The sequence below is a fragment of the Platalea leucorodia genome, assembly GCF_965183815.1.
Source record: "Platalea leucorodia genome assembly, chromosome: 1".
NCBI lineage: Eukaryota > Metazoa > Chordata > Aves > Pelecaniformes > Threskiornithidae > Platalea > Platalea leucorodia.
Window position 1 is genome coordinate 135,988,149 of NC_138823.1, and position 16,287 is coordinate 136,004,435.

General features: G+C 42.2%; 1 protein-coding gene across 1 annotated transcript in view; it reads left to right on the forward strand.

Annotated features, from left to right (window-relative positions):
* Positions 1-1,687: 1,687 nt before the first annotated feature.
* Positions 1,688-16,287, forward strand: part of CRPPA (CDP-L-ribitol pyrophosphorylase A) — a gene marked incomplete at its 5' end in the record, with an annotated part of 124,047 nt that continues 109,447 nt past the window's right edge. The window contains 2 exons of the mRNA XM_082306831.1: positions 1,688-1,854; positions 10,040-10,319. Of these exons, the coding sequence (XP_082162957.1) occupies positions 1,688-1,854; positions 10,040-10,319 (447 nt within the window). The remainder of the gene's footprint in view (positions 1,855-10,039; positions 10,320-16,287) is intronic.

Sequence of the window (16,287 nt, forward strand, 5' to 3'; positions counted from 1 at the left end):
CTAAAGCCTTTGGTCATTTTAGGACAGCCTGTATACAAGACACTGATTTTTTCCTAAAAATGACATCAAAGAAGACAGCGTTAAGGCCCTGAGTTCATCCACCTTCAAGAAGTTTAGCTGGCTGAGTTAAGGAGTTTAGCCCGCAAAGTCCAAAGGCAGCTCTTCCACTAATAAGAGCTGTTATGAAGAAAGCTAGAAGCAAGAGCCTGACCCTCCTTTCCTACTTTTCCCTTGAGAGCAACTTTTAAGCAGAGCCCTTACTGTTGGCCCCCTACGTCTGCACCTGGTCTGGTGCCTCCCTGACCTTGACCTGCACCCACTGGCTCAGCTTCCTGGCTTGCCCTGGGACCTGCCGCCTCACTGAGACCTTGCTGGGTGATCACTGGACTATACCGGACCCCAAGGGCCCAATCCTGACCCTGACTCATGCTTAGCATCCTGGCTCCTTGTTGCTAGTGTTCTCGCCTGCCTTGGTATTGTGCTCTGCTCCAGGCTCCCCTTCCCTTCTGGAGTGGCTGGCCCTTACTGCTCCCTGATAAGCAGCAAGCTCAAAGCAGTTCTTTCATATTTGCAAGGCTATCTTTACAGCAAGATGCCCAGAACTTTCAAATGTGGAGAGGATGTAGCAATAGTATTTAAATACACTCAGGTTACAGCCTAAGATGTTCAGTGAAGCCAGATATATCAACCTATTTTGCTGATTATGAATGTGTGACCTGATGTCACGCTTAGCAAAGCCCCCTCCTCCCCGGCCTGTGCCTCCTCTGCCACCTAATGGGTATCAGCCCTGGGCATTTTCCCATCAACCTGTCTCAGCCGCTGCCTATAGTAACACCGTAAGATAAGCGGCAACCCCCCAGCTTCTCCCAGTGAACTGACTGCTGCTATTTCAACCTCTCCCTCCTAGGATTAAGGGCAACATACACCAGATTCTGGCAGGCGTCCCCAGCCAGCCTGTGGAGAAGCAGTCCTCTCACGGCCGGGGCGCGCATGGAGACACAGGGCCGCGGTTCGCCCCGCCTTCCACCCGGCTCCAAACGCAAGGTACTGATTTCCTCACTGAGACAAGGCATCCCGCCCCGGCCAGCGGAGCCCGCCATGGGCCGCGCTGAGGCAGCGGCTCCTCGCCCCGCACAGCGGCTCCTCGCCTGGCCCAGCCCGCGGGCCTCCCGCCGCAGGGCCCCCGCCCCACCCCGCGCGGACGCAGCCCCCAACGGCCCCTCGGCCGCGCGCGCTCCCCGCGACCGGCACCACCCACCCCGGCTCGGCGCGGGCGGGAGCAGCCCGGCCCGCCCGCGCATGCGCTGTGGGGAACCACCGCGCGCCGGGCATTTAAAGGGCCGATGGCTGCCGTATACCGGTTGTGCTACTGTGTGCCCGCTGTCCCCCCACCGGGGTGCCCCAGGCGGGTGGGCGCCCCCTCCGGGCTCTATGCGTAGGCCGCGGGGCTGCCCGGCCGCGCCGGGGCCCGCACGCCTCTGCGGGGCCTCGCGTAGCCTCGCGTGGCGCGGGGTAGGCGAGGAGTAGGGCCCAGTCCCCGCTGGGGGCAGGCGAGCGGGCGGGCGCTGGATTCTTTGGATTGCGGACGTCGCGGGCAAATAGGCGGGCGGGCGGGCGGTTGCGCCGTCCCGGCCGCGTTCCTGCTGCCGGGGGGCGAGGAGCGGAGCAGCCGCGGCGCCCCGCGCAGATGGAGGCCAGCAGCGGGAGCCGCGACGCCAGGCCCGCCGTTACGGCGGTGGCGGCTGTGCTGCCGGCGGGCGGGAGCGGGGAGCGCCTGGGTGGCGCCACCCCCAAGCAGTTCTGCGCCGTGCAAGGGAGGCCACTCGTCAGCTACACGGTGCGGGCGATGGAGAGGTAACGAGGCAGGCGCCGCTCGGCTCCCCTTCCGCGCCTTGCGGGCCTTCCCCTCCGGCCCCCCGCCGCTTGAGGCCCGGCCGCCGGCTCTCGCCGGCCCTCGCCGCGCCCCCAGTCGCCAGAAAGCCGCTGGCAGCCGCCCGCCGCCCTCGCCTCAGGCCCTGGGCGCCCCCGGCGCGGCCGCCCCTCGGAGGGGTTGGTTTGGCGTCTCGGTGGGACCTGCTTCCCTCCCCGCCCGGTCAGCATGTGCAGCAGGCGGCAGGGTGGCGGGGAAGAGGCAGGCCTGGTGCAGAGCGGTTGTGCTCGGAGCTGTGACTGGGCAGGCTCACCTGGGGAGGGGTCCCGGCCTGGGGCTGGGCGCTCTCCCCCGTCCCAGCCCGGCTCTGTCACCGCCATCCCGGGCGGCTCCCCTCTCTCCCCAGCGCTGCTGATGCCTTGAAGCTGTGTTGCTTTCCATTGCTGCTGGAGATCTGTTCGAGGCCCTCAGCCTCGAAGCTCGAGGGTTTCCGTAGCTGCAGCGGCTGGTTTGGTGAGCTACAAGCCTACCATGGCCGCTGGAGACAGTCATAACACTATCCAGAAGCCTTGAAAAAAGATCTGTTCTGCCATAGCCATTGGAGGTGGTCTTTATAGTGTCCAGAGGCCTCGAAAAAAGATCCAGTCTTCATAGTGGGATGAACTCGGGGGGCCTACAGTGCTGCGTTATGCTTCGCCATTATAGTCCATGGTGGAATGCCCTGCCACAGCAGGAAGCTGAAATGTCCCCTTGGCTTTGTTTAAGATGGAGTTACTGGGCTAGAAGCTGATAGCTCACATAGCATGAGGCTGCATGTGTAACTTTTCTTTGTTTACGTTGGAGCAAAGAATTTAAGTAATGGGATATTTTAGCAGTCAGGTTTTTCCTTTTCATAAGACTGTTGAGTTCTAGGCATGTGACTGACAGTTCATGTGTTATTGTCAAATGTTAACATAATGTAAGTCTTATATCTAGTGTCACTTGAAACACTGCAGGTAGGAGTGGAGTGTCAGATGTATTCTGGATGTTTTGCAGTAACTTGTAGAAAAACAAACCTTTAGATTTTAGGGAGAATAAATGGGGAGGAGTGGAGGGTGGTGAAAAGAAATGGAATTGCCAACATCTCCCAAAGTTCTTAACTCATGGAAACTTGTACAACATCAAAATTGGGACTCTTTTTCCATTCCCACCCAGAGAGGCTTCCCTCAGGTCACTTGTTACTTTATGAAAGAAATATTGCTTGTTTTCTTTATTTAATTTTCAACAGCAGCCAGTCACAAAGCTAAACACATCAGTAAGCAAAGCCTCCGATCCAAAGCTTGTCACAGCTGTAATTTTTGCCAGAATGTCATGGGAATCTGCAGAGAAGAATAATATCCTCACTCAGTGTGTTGGAGACCTGGAAAAGAGAACAGTGAGGTTTGGGAAAGAAATGATGTTCATAGGAAAATAAAACATTATTCATTTAAAAAAAAAAAATCTTTCACTTTTGCTGCCAGTAGGCTCTGGGAAAATGACAGTTCTTTGAGCAACATATTATATTTATGTCCTAAAGCTGCAAAAAATTAGAAGGTTGAATTCTGATTGTACCGTCCAACGAGGCACATGATCCCAAGCTGATTGTGAGAGTAATAACCTAGTGCTTTTGCTTAACTTTAGGAGTGCAATAACTGGTGCCAGTGCTTTCACAGGGAGAGCTTTGTGCCACCTCTGCACTGAATGGGAGTGTTGGCCGGTATGTATGTGTATGGGGAATTGGAAACAGATGAACTCTAAAGCTCAGAATGGCTTTCATTTTCATCTCGACACTCTTACTTCTGACTCTGAAACTGCAGAGGAGGTACCTTGTTCTTACTTGGTGTGAATGTATGCACAAAAAAGTAATATTCAGGAAGTGCAGTTTGTCACATAATCTATCACCCAGAAGTAGCAGATTTGCTGTGTTTAGCTTGATACTGTCTTCTGATGTCTATTGTTTACCTGCTGTAATTGAATGAGTCATTGACTCATTAGCCTGTAATAACTTCTGTTGGTTATCTCAGCTACTGCAGCTGTTTTTGAGCTTTTTTTTAATCTGGAAAAAACATAGCAACATATAAACAGAAATACATGAGCAAATCAAGAATTTGCAGCTGTTTTGCATATGCTTTTTAAAAATCAGGAGAAAAAGATTTTTACGCTGTTCAGCTGAAAGTAGTGAGACTCTTAAATATTGATGTGGAAAAACTGGCAGACAAGACAAGAGCAGACATGAATGAATAAGCAGCGCATCCTGTTGCATAGGATGACAGCGTGTAGAATGTTGGCCTGCCAATAATAATCAAAGATGATGCCCTTAGGAAGAGGAAGTGAGGAAAAAATAGGGTGAGGATAAATGATTGGGTTTTATTGCCAGTACAGTGGTGCTGATAGGAAGGTCAGGCCCTACCTTGGGGGTAAAATTAAAGTGTGTTAGAGAACTTAAAAGTCTGTTTTTCCCATTGGATTTGTTTCTGGTTTTGTTGAACTATGCAAGGCTTTTGCCTCAAGTTCAACAGAACTAGAATGGCATTTCTCCTTTTTGCTTCTGTACAAACTACTAGGGTTCTTCCTTAATTTTTTTTTTGTGCATGTTTGTTTAGAGTAGAACCTTTCCAGTTCCTTTTCTGAGACAGGGAAGAATCTCAGCTCTGTGCGCACATGCGTACACATATTTTACTAAAGCTATAGAGAGGAAAACAGGCTAAGGTAAAGGTTGATTTTAAAATCACTGTGGGGCAAATAAGCTGTTGCTATTCTTGCTGTGCTCATATTTCACCAGTTGTTGAAAGTACAGTGAGAAGTTATGAAAGAGGAAAGCAGAGTTAATATGTTTACTGGCAGAAGAAAAATTTTCTGTAAAGGTTTCAGACAGCTTTGTTTACTCTGTTTACTGTAATGTAGTCTCTTGAAACAGGTGGCCTGATATATATAAAAAAAAAAAAAAAATCACCTGGGAGAAGCTTCCAAAGAATGGCCTCTTTGGAAGTGTCTTGTGTAGTTTATTTGCCAAGTATTTTTCCCCATTGGCTGATGCATGCTCACTGGCTCTACAGGTCACACAGTTACCGTTTTGTTAAATATATCTATTGTGATCGTTCTTTTTGTCCAGTTATCACTAGCTTATTCTTGAAATTGCTTATGAGCTAAAAATAATCATTACAAACAATCCAATTGTTTTAACTTTATGAAGGTATCTCTGTTGTCTTGTCTGACTAATAAGGAACATTTACTTTCAGGAAAAAATGGATGGTTTCTGTACATGAGATGCTCAAAACTTCCTTAATGTACCTGTGGAACTTAAAAGCTTAGAAGCTCCCTGCTTCCATTTTTATACTGTAAAAGATACATATGCATTCATATTTTTTTTTTTCCTGTATCAATAAAGTCATAACAAAGCTGGTATGGAGCAAAAGGAAGTTATGCTTGTATTCTGCAAATGCATTTTGTTCTTGACAGTTCTTTTTCTCATTTGGTGCTTGCATAATATTGGCAAAAGTAATATAATATATTACATATATATGTAATATAATGATTTATCTTGTACCTCTGAAGAGTTTCTGTGGCGGTGAAAGATCCTATCTTACACTACTAAAGCCATCTCAGCAGTGACTGCCTGATTCTGTCCTTGTTTTGCTGATAAAACTGCTGATTTCAGTAGGTTATATGTTAAATAGGTTGTTGGTAGTCTGAGTAAGAGTTGCAAGAAACAGTGTGAGTGTTTAAGCCTTATGTCAGATTTCAGGCTCAGCACTGGTTTGTATGTGAGTGAACTGATAGAGGGTTAAACCTCAGTCACATTTGTGCTTGAGCATGCCATTTAGGTGATACAGTCTCAGAGCATAACTCATCAGTTATTTCATTTCCTCAGCAGTCTGTGATGTGAAGTCATGTAATAGATTAATCTGTTGCTGAGTTAATGAGCTCCTTTACTTTCAGTTCTAGCTCAGCCAATATAAATGTATGTACTTTTGTTTGAAATTCAGTGAAACAGTACTATTTTCTACTAGGCAGCTGGTCTGTCTGTCTGTAGATGATGACGAGGACAGTCGCAGGAAACAAACTTTTAGTCCTTTTCTGCCTCATTATTTTCCTTCTACTAACATTGAGGTCCTCCCAAGGCAGTTGTAAAGTGATTATAACTGGGGTTGTTACTTTTCTTTCATTTGATCAGACCTGATTTTCCACTTTAGAACTACAGCATACGTTGTATGGAAGCGCTAGAGTTCTGTATTCAGTGCTTGTTAAAGCACATTGGAGTATAGAATTCTGATGTTTTTCATGCCTTGTGCTGATTCTGAAGCTTGCATTATCTTGATCTAATATTACAGTTATAAAATGGAAAGGGTGTTTATTATTTTAAAACTGTTTTTGAGCAGGTCATTCTTTCAGAATGAAATCTTTCTGAAGAAAAGGGTGTGACAAGTTGAGGAAGGAGAAGAAAAAAGATCCATGTACTGCCAGACTGAGCGTATAGCGATATCTTTCTACTTCATTAAAACACTTCGCAACATTTCCATAAGCAGATCTTTAAAAGAGTAAGCACCTGTGTGGTGCACAGTTCTCGTTTGTGAGAACTTGTAGCATACTTTACTGAATTAGTACTTTTCATGAGTTTTGGTGGGACATGTTAGGCTTCAAAGCCCAAGATGTTCTTGTACCTAATCAATCTAGAGGATACCTTTATACTCTTATATGAATAGGTTGCATCTCTAAATCCCAGTTCTAATTATAGAACATTAGTCCAGAATGAGTTTAAGGAGGACATACTCAAGTGTATAAATGTGTTTATCCAGACACAGGGTGGAGCTGTGACCGCATCCTGTCACTTTTCGGTGTATTGTACCACTGGAGGCCTTGAGCCATTCTGCCCTCCCTGTGCAGAGATTTATCATAGGCTGGCCAGTACTTCTGTTCTCTTCCCTTCTTCTCAGAAGATGCTGTGTACTACCCATTGCCTCATAATCTGTTTCATTTGACTCCAGAACGGGAGATGTCAGTGCTCTTCTTACACAGTCACTAGTGAATGTGCAGACTGTCCACTGTTTCTGGGAACTGTGTAAGGCTATAGTCTTTCTGCGAATAGAAGTGCAGAACTCTTATTTAGTGTGAAATAACTCTTCTTGAATTTTGCTGACTCTCAATATTGAAAAGAAGAACAGAGATGAATCCAATTAGTTTGCCCTAGTTCTGAGCTGAAGTCATGCAGAGGTGCTAAGTTTTGTGGCTAAATATAAGACTATGCCAGGACTCATTTGAGAGATTTGAAAACCTTTTGATGAACCTGTGGTGAGTGACAAGTTGAAATGAAACTTGAAACCATATGACTTCAGATTTTACATTTGAACAACTTCAATACTTAAAAAATGCTGAGAATATGTTGGTTTGGCTGTATTTTCTGCCTTTGTTAATAATTAAAAGAACATAAGGACAAATATTTTTCTTTTGAAGAATGCTAATAGCACTTCCATTTATTTTATTTTTAATAGTTACTTTAAAAACCATTGAAATAAGTTTCCATGGAGTTCTATTAATTACAAAAAAAACATACAGAGGTGGAAGATGCTCTGTTGTTTCACATAGTTCTCAGGGAGTGGTTTGTATCACAGATGACTTTGCTTTTGGAGTAAGGATATTTCCTAGGCAATGCCTTCTCATGTGTTATTGCAGAAACCAATACCTTGAGCCTGTGTATTTGAAATGTGAGTTTCTTACTCTTATTTTTCTAACTGGAAGTTTTTATACCTTAGTGTGTCTTGTGTCTGCAGAATTAGTTTCAATAGCTTTACTAGTTTTAGTTGAGAGAATATACCATACTTGTCTCTCCCCCTTCCTAGTTGGATGTGTAGGCTAAGCATAAGTAATTTTACCGTAGTAAATAGTAAATTGTTTTTTGTAATCATTGCTTATCTATCTGATGAGTTTCTTGTCTGTTATGCTAAAAAAATCTGCTGTCATCAAATGCCACAACTCCAAACATCCCCCCTTTCCTTCTTCTTCCTCTGTCTTTATATGCTGAGCAAGATGTCACATGGTGTGGAATATCACTTTGGTCAGTTGGGGTCAGCTTTGGAATATCACTTTGGTCAGCTGTGTGCCCTCCCAGCTTCTTGCCCACCCCCAGCCTACTTGCTGGTAGGGTAGGGTGAGAAGCAGAAAAGGCCTTGACTCTGTGTAAGCACTGCTCAGCAATAACAAAAACATCTCTGCATTATCAACACTGTTTTCAGCACAAATCCAAAACTCAGCCCCATACTAGCTACTATGAAGAAAATTAACTCTATCCCAGCCAAAACAAGCACATTCTCCATCCCTTGTTCCATACCATTTACATCATCATTGCGTCCCACACTATCCAATACACCCTTATTAACCACCACCCTGCTTCCTATTCTTTGATACAATACACAGCTGTCATTACCTTAAGTCTATGGACCACCCCTGTGAAAAGTCTGTTAAATATCCACAAATGTCCATTGAGTTCATTTAGTCCATGAGTTTGGGCTCCATCTGTTATGGTGGTCACTCAGGACAGGAGAGGTGGTGTGTTGTGTGGAGTTACTGGGCACCAAAGCCAGCTCAGGCTGGGTCACTGCTGCACTTGCACTGCTTCTTGTAAGGCTTGTCCTCCATTGGTTCAGGTGGTTCCTGCTATAGTAATTCCTGCTCTGGTGTGGACTTACTAATGGCCACAGAGGCTTTGGGGTGTACTTCTCCCGCGGGGACTCATCCACAGGTCACAGTCCCTTTGACTTGAGTTCATACTGGAGTTCCAGCCTGTCCAGTACAGCAGCACAGAAACAGGCACATGGCCGTTGCTGTTATCAAAATGGTCCCAGGCACAGCAGAGTCAGATGACAAGCAGTACAGCAAGCAGCAGAAGCAAAAAGCAGCCATGAACGACCACTGGACTCTAATATACAGTAAGGCAAGTAAGCCCAATGGCAAGCACAGGAATCTGTCAATTAATAGCTAAATAGCAATGACAGCTATAAATTTGATCTAGCACATTCCAATCAAACATGTCATTATCTGGAACCCTTTCAGCTCCATGTTGGGTGCCAAAAAGGACTGTCATTGTTTAACCCCACTCAGCAACTAAGCACCACCCAGCCGCTTGTTCACTCCCCCCCTGCTGGGACGGGGGAGAGAATCAGAAGGGCAAAAGTAAGAAAACTTGCGGATTGAGATAAGAACAGTTTAATAATTGGGATAAAATAAAATAATAATAAAAAATTGTAGCGAAAAGGAAAACAACAAAAAAAAGAGAGACGAGCAACCACTTGCCACCTGCCGACCGATGCCCAGCCTGTCCCTGAGCAGCGATCGCTGCCCCCCAGCCAGCTGCCCCCAGTTTATATCCTGAGCATGACATCATACAGTATGGGACAGCCCTGTGGCCAGGCTGGGTCAGCCCCCCTGGCTGTGCCCCCCCCCAGCTTCTTGTGCACCGGGCAGAGCATGGGAAGCTGAAAAGGCCTTGACCGGTGTGAGCACTACTTAGCAACAACTAAAACATCAGTGTGTTACCAATATTATTCTCACCCTAAATCCAAAACACAGCACTGTACCAGCTACTAGGAAGAAAATTAACTCTATCCTGGCTGAAACCAGGAAACTGTCTTGATAGTGATCTTTGTTTCAGAGTTTTTGTTGCTCCTCTTATTCACTTGTAGACAGTGTATTGCACAGTAGAACATGGAGTATTCCAGGTCCCAGGATTTACAATTTATTGGAGACTGAATTTAGAGAAAACTAAAATAACAGACTGTAGGTGGTTGATTTAGAAGTTACGTTTGAAGCTAGGAATGAGGCTGGAGTAAGAAATGTTTTGAAGACTTTTCAAAGGGTTATCAGAAGGTTTGTTTTTTTTTTTTCCTCCTCAAACTGGTTGTTGGAAGCAAGTCCCTTCCCAGAATTCCAGTTACTTTGGTTGACATCCATGTATTGGTAGAGATCCTCTCATGTAGTTCTCCCTTTAGGGGTGGAGTGCTAATACACACACAGAAAAGTAGACTTGAGTATATTGAGAGATGCTTTATTTAACCATCTTGAATTTCTTTTGATATGAATTTCTTTGTTTCATGGAGAAATCTGTACTTTTATTTAGGCATTCATGTCTACTTTCTCCTTTTGTACTGTTTCTTCTAGGATAAGTTGGATATCCGACATTATTGTGGTGGTCTCTCCTGAAAATATTGAAACAATGAAGTCTATTAATGAAAAATATGGCCACAAAAGAGTTACAATAGTAAAAGGTGGAATAACTCGTCACCGGTCAATTTTCAATGGACTGAAAGTATTTACAGAGAATGAATTTTCCAACCGTCTGCTCCAGAAACCAGAAGTAGTGATTATCCATGATGCTGTGAGGCCGTTTGTTGAAGAAGATATCCTTTCAAAAGTGGTTATGGCTGCTAAAGAACATGGGGTATGTACTATACAGCAATGCAACTCTGCAACGTGCTTTATACTGTACAGTGTAAAATCATGATAAATAAGGATTTTCCTAGCAATTACATTAATTATTATGTTGATTTTTAAGTAGAACAGATTTAGAATCCCTATTGTGCAGAGAGTTCAGATGGGGGAGGGAGACATTTTTAAATGCTGCAGGCATTATTTGCTACGGGGAATAGTTATTGCCATAGAGACTATGAGTAAGAGATTGAATTAATCAGTAATTTGTTAGCTGAAAGGTAGATTACATAATGATAATTTTCCTTTTTTTCCATGCAGAATTCTCACCTAATGCTAAAGTAGTTCGGTGATTACTAGTAATAGCCAAAGAGAGTACTGCATTGGTTGACACACAAACTTAATGTGTTTTCATCACAAACTTATATGCAAACCTGGAATAAGTGGCAAGAGAGCTGTCTCTCTATTAATGCTAAATTTTTCTAGAATCTGTAAGCATTGCAAACTGCTGGGAAAAAGGGGAAGTGGGAAGCCTCCAGCCATAGGTTGTAGATCCTCCTGGTCATCACTGCATCTGAGGACTGGGAATATTCACAGGAACTGGAAAGATTTCTGAGAAAGTAAGTGGTATGTGAAAGGGAAGAGTTGGTAGAAGTTGTGTTATGCAAGTAGAATGGTAGAGTTATTAAAGGCGTGCACTAGCAACAAGAGGAACTGGTGGATAAACTGGCTAAGATAGAGATGTAAGAAATCACGACTTAGCCACAGGCTTGTTTGTACAATTTTCTCTCTTTACCTTGTACTTCAGTTGTCCATTAATAAGATAGTAGAATGCTTCCCTACTTCAAGGAGATGATTTGAGGTAGAAGTCATTAGTGGCAGCAGATTGTTTGGGTATTAGAAAGCTAGGAAAATCTACCACTGCTTGTCTTTTTCAGGAAATGAGGTAAAAGATAAGCTAATTGACAGATGATTTGCAACTTTGACAGTGGAATAGAGAGTCCAAAGAATGAATTGTGGTATTCCGTTAGCACTCCTCCACCTTTTTTTGAAAGCTCATAGTGTAGAAGGGGAATGTACAACTTGTTAAAATATTTATTATGAAAATTAAATTATGTAAGGTCTCTCAGAACATTATGTTAGAAATCTAAATATATTTTACTTCTTACTAGTAAGCCTGTACTTCTGTAGATTGGCTTAATGAGAAATGGCAATAAAATAGAAACTCTGCTCTATAGTTTTCAGTGATACAGAGCGTAAGTTTCCAGTCATTAAAACTTAAATTCTGTTAGAATTTTAACAAGGTTTTTGACCTTTCTCGTATAGCACAAAATAGCATTCTAGAATTGATTCTCTGCCAAAGACTTTAAAATAGATCCCCTTTGTAAATCTGTTTTAAATGTGATTCTTTGAGAGGATTAGAAGAATGGGGTTAATTGTATTGATGTTGAGTTGCAATGAGAATAACTGTTTTCTGAATGTGTTTGTGTTTAGATGTCTTTGCATGTTATGGCATATCATATCTCATTTTTCTTTGTGTTTGAGTTTTTTAACTCGTTCGCTTTTTCTTGAAACTTGTGTGATTTTAATGTAATATTTTTTCCTCGTTTTCTTTTTATTTGGGTCTGAGACATTTTCAGTAAAACAGTAGGGAACCAAGGCAATCTCCATTGACCTTCTGAAGGCAGTGTACTCTAGTTCATCTGAACTTCTGACTGGTAAATATTTCCTTACCTAGATCACTGAAGTATCATTTGATCTCAAAAAGGTGGTCTTATACATTTGTCACAGTCTTTTCCATTGTATAATGTCTGTCTGAAATGTGCATGGTATTTGTTGGCTCTGTGGTGGCTTCCTGTGGTGGCTTAGATCCACTGAATTGAGTGAGGCTAGGCCATCAGAGAACTGGACTCCCAAAAGTTGTTAGCTATTGATGTTACCTGACAAAGTAATCGAATTAAGGAACATGAGAAGAACTTAATTTTATTTAACAAATTGGAAAAGCTTCCTGCCAGAGAGAGGTGGCTATCTTCACTTGACAACTACAGAATTCTAAAGAACTAGATGACTGGAAAGCTAAGGCTCTTTCTCAAAATTGACATGCATGGTTTTGAACATCAGAAAAAATTTGATCGAGAGAAGCTATCATCTTTAGTTCTTCCTATAGTCGAATTCTTTGCATATCTGAAAGGGAGTCAATTCTTCAATCTTTCAGTACAAAAAGTAATTACTTCCTTTTGCATTATGTGGAAAGGTACAAAACCTGGCAGAAACATCATATTAAGTCACTAGTGTAATAGGGGTAATGCTGTATTGTTGTTCATCTGCATACCATATAGATAGCATCATTATGAGAAGCTTTAATGTTCTTTAAAATGGCAATTGATCAAGTAAGTTATTGCACTTCTAGCTGCCAATTGTCAGACAAATAAACTGCTTTATTACACTTACTAATCAGTTTGTTATTTGCCTGTAGGAATCAAAATGTGCACCTTATCCAGAACTAATAAATTATGCCTTAAATCTCCCAAACAATCCCTTGATTATGTGAAAATATTACTTTGTAACCAATTAAATTCCATTTATGTTTTTGGGGTAATTTTGTAATTAAAATTTCTAGAAACAAATTCTTTATTGCTAGTAAAAGTTGGGAAAAGTGGAAGCTTCAGAAGGCATCAGTCCAAAGCCTCTAGCAATATCTCATTGCCAACATTGCATTTTAAACAACATAACTAAAAAGAAAAGTGCTTACAAGAAAAAAAAATCAGAAAGACGGGGGGGGGGGGGGGAACTTGTCAGTTCTGCTATTGAGAGTTAAAAGAAAAAGGCAGATACAGTCAAAGACTCTTTCTCTAGTTAACAAACTAGATTTGAAAGTATAGTTTATTTCTTTGAAAGGACTGAATCAAAACGGCATTCTTAAAAGCTGGTTTCTGGAAGCTGTCTAACATCATTACTTTATTCTCAGCTTTAGCAAGAATCTGAGCAAAGCGTACATGCCAATACAGATGTACAGTGCTACTCAGTCTCATGAACTCTTACTCACATACACAATCATTCAAAATAATACCCCCAGACAGAAAACACTACATATTATGCTCAGTCTGTTCCTGTCTCTAAGTTCACTCAGACTCAGTGCTGTGGTTATCAGTGTTACTCTATTGGAAGGCTGGAGCAGAAAACATGCACCTATACACACACTGTTCTTTCACCCGGTTAGATAGCAAAATAAAATGTTTTGTGTATGTTTGTTCAGTTGCATTAGCAAAACGCAGTGGGTGGCAAACCAAAAAACACTTCTTTTTCTCCCCTGAAGGTGAAGGAGGACTTAGGTGGATAAATAGGCTGATCTGGTGTGGGATACTTGAACGGCGACAGCAATGCTGGAGCGGTTCTGCTCTGTCCTTTCTTTGTTCTTTTTCTCTTAGAAGCAATTATCTTTTTATGTTTTCTTATTATCTCCTCTGGTTTTGCCACATATGGAATATTTTACACATGATCACTGTCGTCTTTGTTATACTCAAAGACTGATTTTAGCCATCTGTAAAGGCTGCATCAGTAACAGACCATTTTTGATTCATATTTATGCACTGGGTCATCTGAAGTCAACCTGTGCCTGTGTTCTCAGAGGTTCTGCTTTCATTGTATGCTTGATACTTTGTTGGGCTCCTGCTGTCTTGTCAGATGCTTGTGCAAAAGCAGAATAAAGAACTGATGACATGTTACCATCTTGACATGATTTTTATTCCATTGATGGAATGAGTTCTGTAGTTTAGGAGACTCTGACTTAATGTCAATGTAAGAATACATATTAATGAATTGTAGGGGTGTTACATAGCAATTTTAAAAGAAAATAACATTTGAAGAGCTACAGTATTGTGAAGATCAGAATCTGTTCAGTAGCCCTGAACTTTTCTGAATGTGTGAAGAAATCAAGTGTGGTTTTGCTGCTGTACAGAAAATAGTTACACAATGCATTATTCCTTTTTCAACTCTGTAGTAATGGATAACTATCAGAAACATACGATGTTTCCATAGCTTATGGCATTATTGGTCCCATAGAAAGTTACAACCTTCTCAGCCAAGTTGTTAATTGTTTTCTGTGTTGAATGGGGAACTAATGTATTGTTAGCAAATACTTGAATTCTGTGTCCTAACAAGATGTAGTGTTTGGTGGGGGGAAAGCACTGGTAAGAGGAGAAACTCTGTCATTTCCCAGTCTCAATTTAAGTGATTTAGATGATTCATTTGATTCACTAGGAAGGACGCAACTTAACCAACTGAAATACATAAATCATAGACAGAAACTTAATTTATAATCTCCTTTTCTTCTTTGCAGCATTTCTGTGTTGTACTAACAGAGCCAGCTGTGCCTAATGCAACTAGTATTTAATGCTTTTTGAAAAGGTGATTTAATCCCACATTTTTTAGTTTCTGGAAGTCTACACATACAGTAATTTTTACCTCACCTTTTTTTAGGTAGAATTAGGTTATCCTGGAAACAAATTTTGAGCGTAGCTTCCTGTACTTAAATGGTTGCTGAGATCATTTTTATGTAATGTCTATAAAATGTACCTCCTTTAAATTTAGAGAAACTACATATATGACACTGCTGTTGATTTGAGGCTAATTAAAATCTGTATGCTTCATCTGAGAAAATAATATGACTTTGGAAAATGAAGCAGCCTTTAGTAAAGATGTATCTGTTTAGTCACTCAGATTTCTCCTTCCTGCAGCAGATCAAAGGAGTAAAGAATAGTTCCTTAAAATAAGGGAAATCTCAGCTCGTCCAGCATGTGTGAGGAGCTGAATAAAGGCCTTGGATCATTCTAGCCACTTCTACATGGTAAGATCTGGAAGTGACTCTTAGCCATATCTCTCTGGCTAAGGATTAGGCATGCACACCTCCCCAAGTTTTTCCCTTTTTCATCAAATATTGCACTGAAAAGAAATCTGAGTTTTCATCCAGAAATGCCCCCAGATGCATTTTGGCTGAGTTTGTGATCTGGGTGGTTGTGGCAAGGACAACAGCAGCCCTGCAGGTTAGGTGAAGCTTCTGAAAGCCAACTTGGCCTGTTTCATGTGCTGTAATAGTTTGCTGGACTGGTTTTGTGCTTATCTTCCTGTTTCCAAGAAGGTAAGTGGGTTGTGGTACAGATAGAACTAAAACTGCCTTGAGGAGCATTGGAGCATGTAGGAGAGAATTCATGAGGTATCAATTTCATACATACATGTATTAGAGTCGCTATTTGAGTCAAACTCGCATGGTAAGGTATAATGATCCATTTTACGAGGCCCTTGATAGCAGAAAAGGTCTTAGATGAAGCTCGTATAAAGAGGTGACTTGAAATTTTGAATCTAATGGGCTGTAAGAGAAAGAGGCTTGGGTGCAAGGTTTCCTGCAAGGGGAGGACACAAGCAGTTCCGAGAGAAGCAGCTGAGCCAATTCAGAAAGCAAAGACATTTGATAAGCGGGTGCAGAGTTGCTTAGGGAACTGCATGACCACAAACGATAGTGCCTGTGGTTTTGGTTGCTCAGGACTGCGTGTGTGGGAAAGAGTTATTAATTAAATGTTGCAGTTTTGCATTTGGTTGATTAAATTGTGCAAGAGTCCTCTTACAACACCTCAAGATTTTTTTTTCCTTCTGCCTTCATAATATGATGCAAATCGTGTTTAATGGTATGCAATGGATCAGTAGCCTTCACATTATGATATTGCGGATTTTGTAATGATGTAGACTTTCTGGAGGTAAAATATAACTTCTTAACTGTAATTGTAACTCCTGTGGCAGTAGCTTCAAGATTTATACTCCACTGAATACAAATGTTAACTCCTCTTTATATTGACTTACTTTAATATGCAAAATCCTTTGTGGCACAGTGCATACTCACTGATAGCTTTTTGCAATGTAAATCAGTAATTAGGGTATGAAAGATGGCTTGCTGACTGTAAGATGTGTTTCATTACTTGTTAATGCAA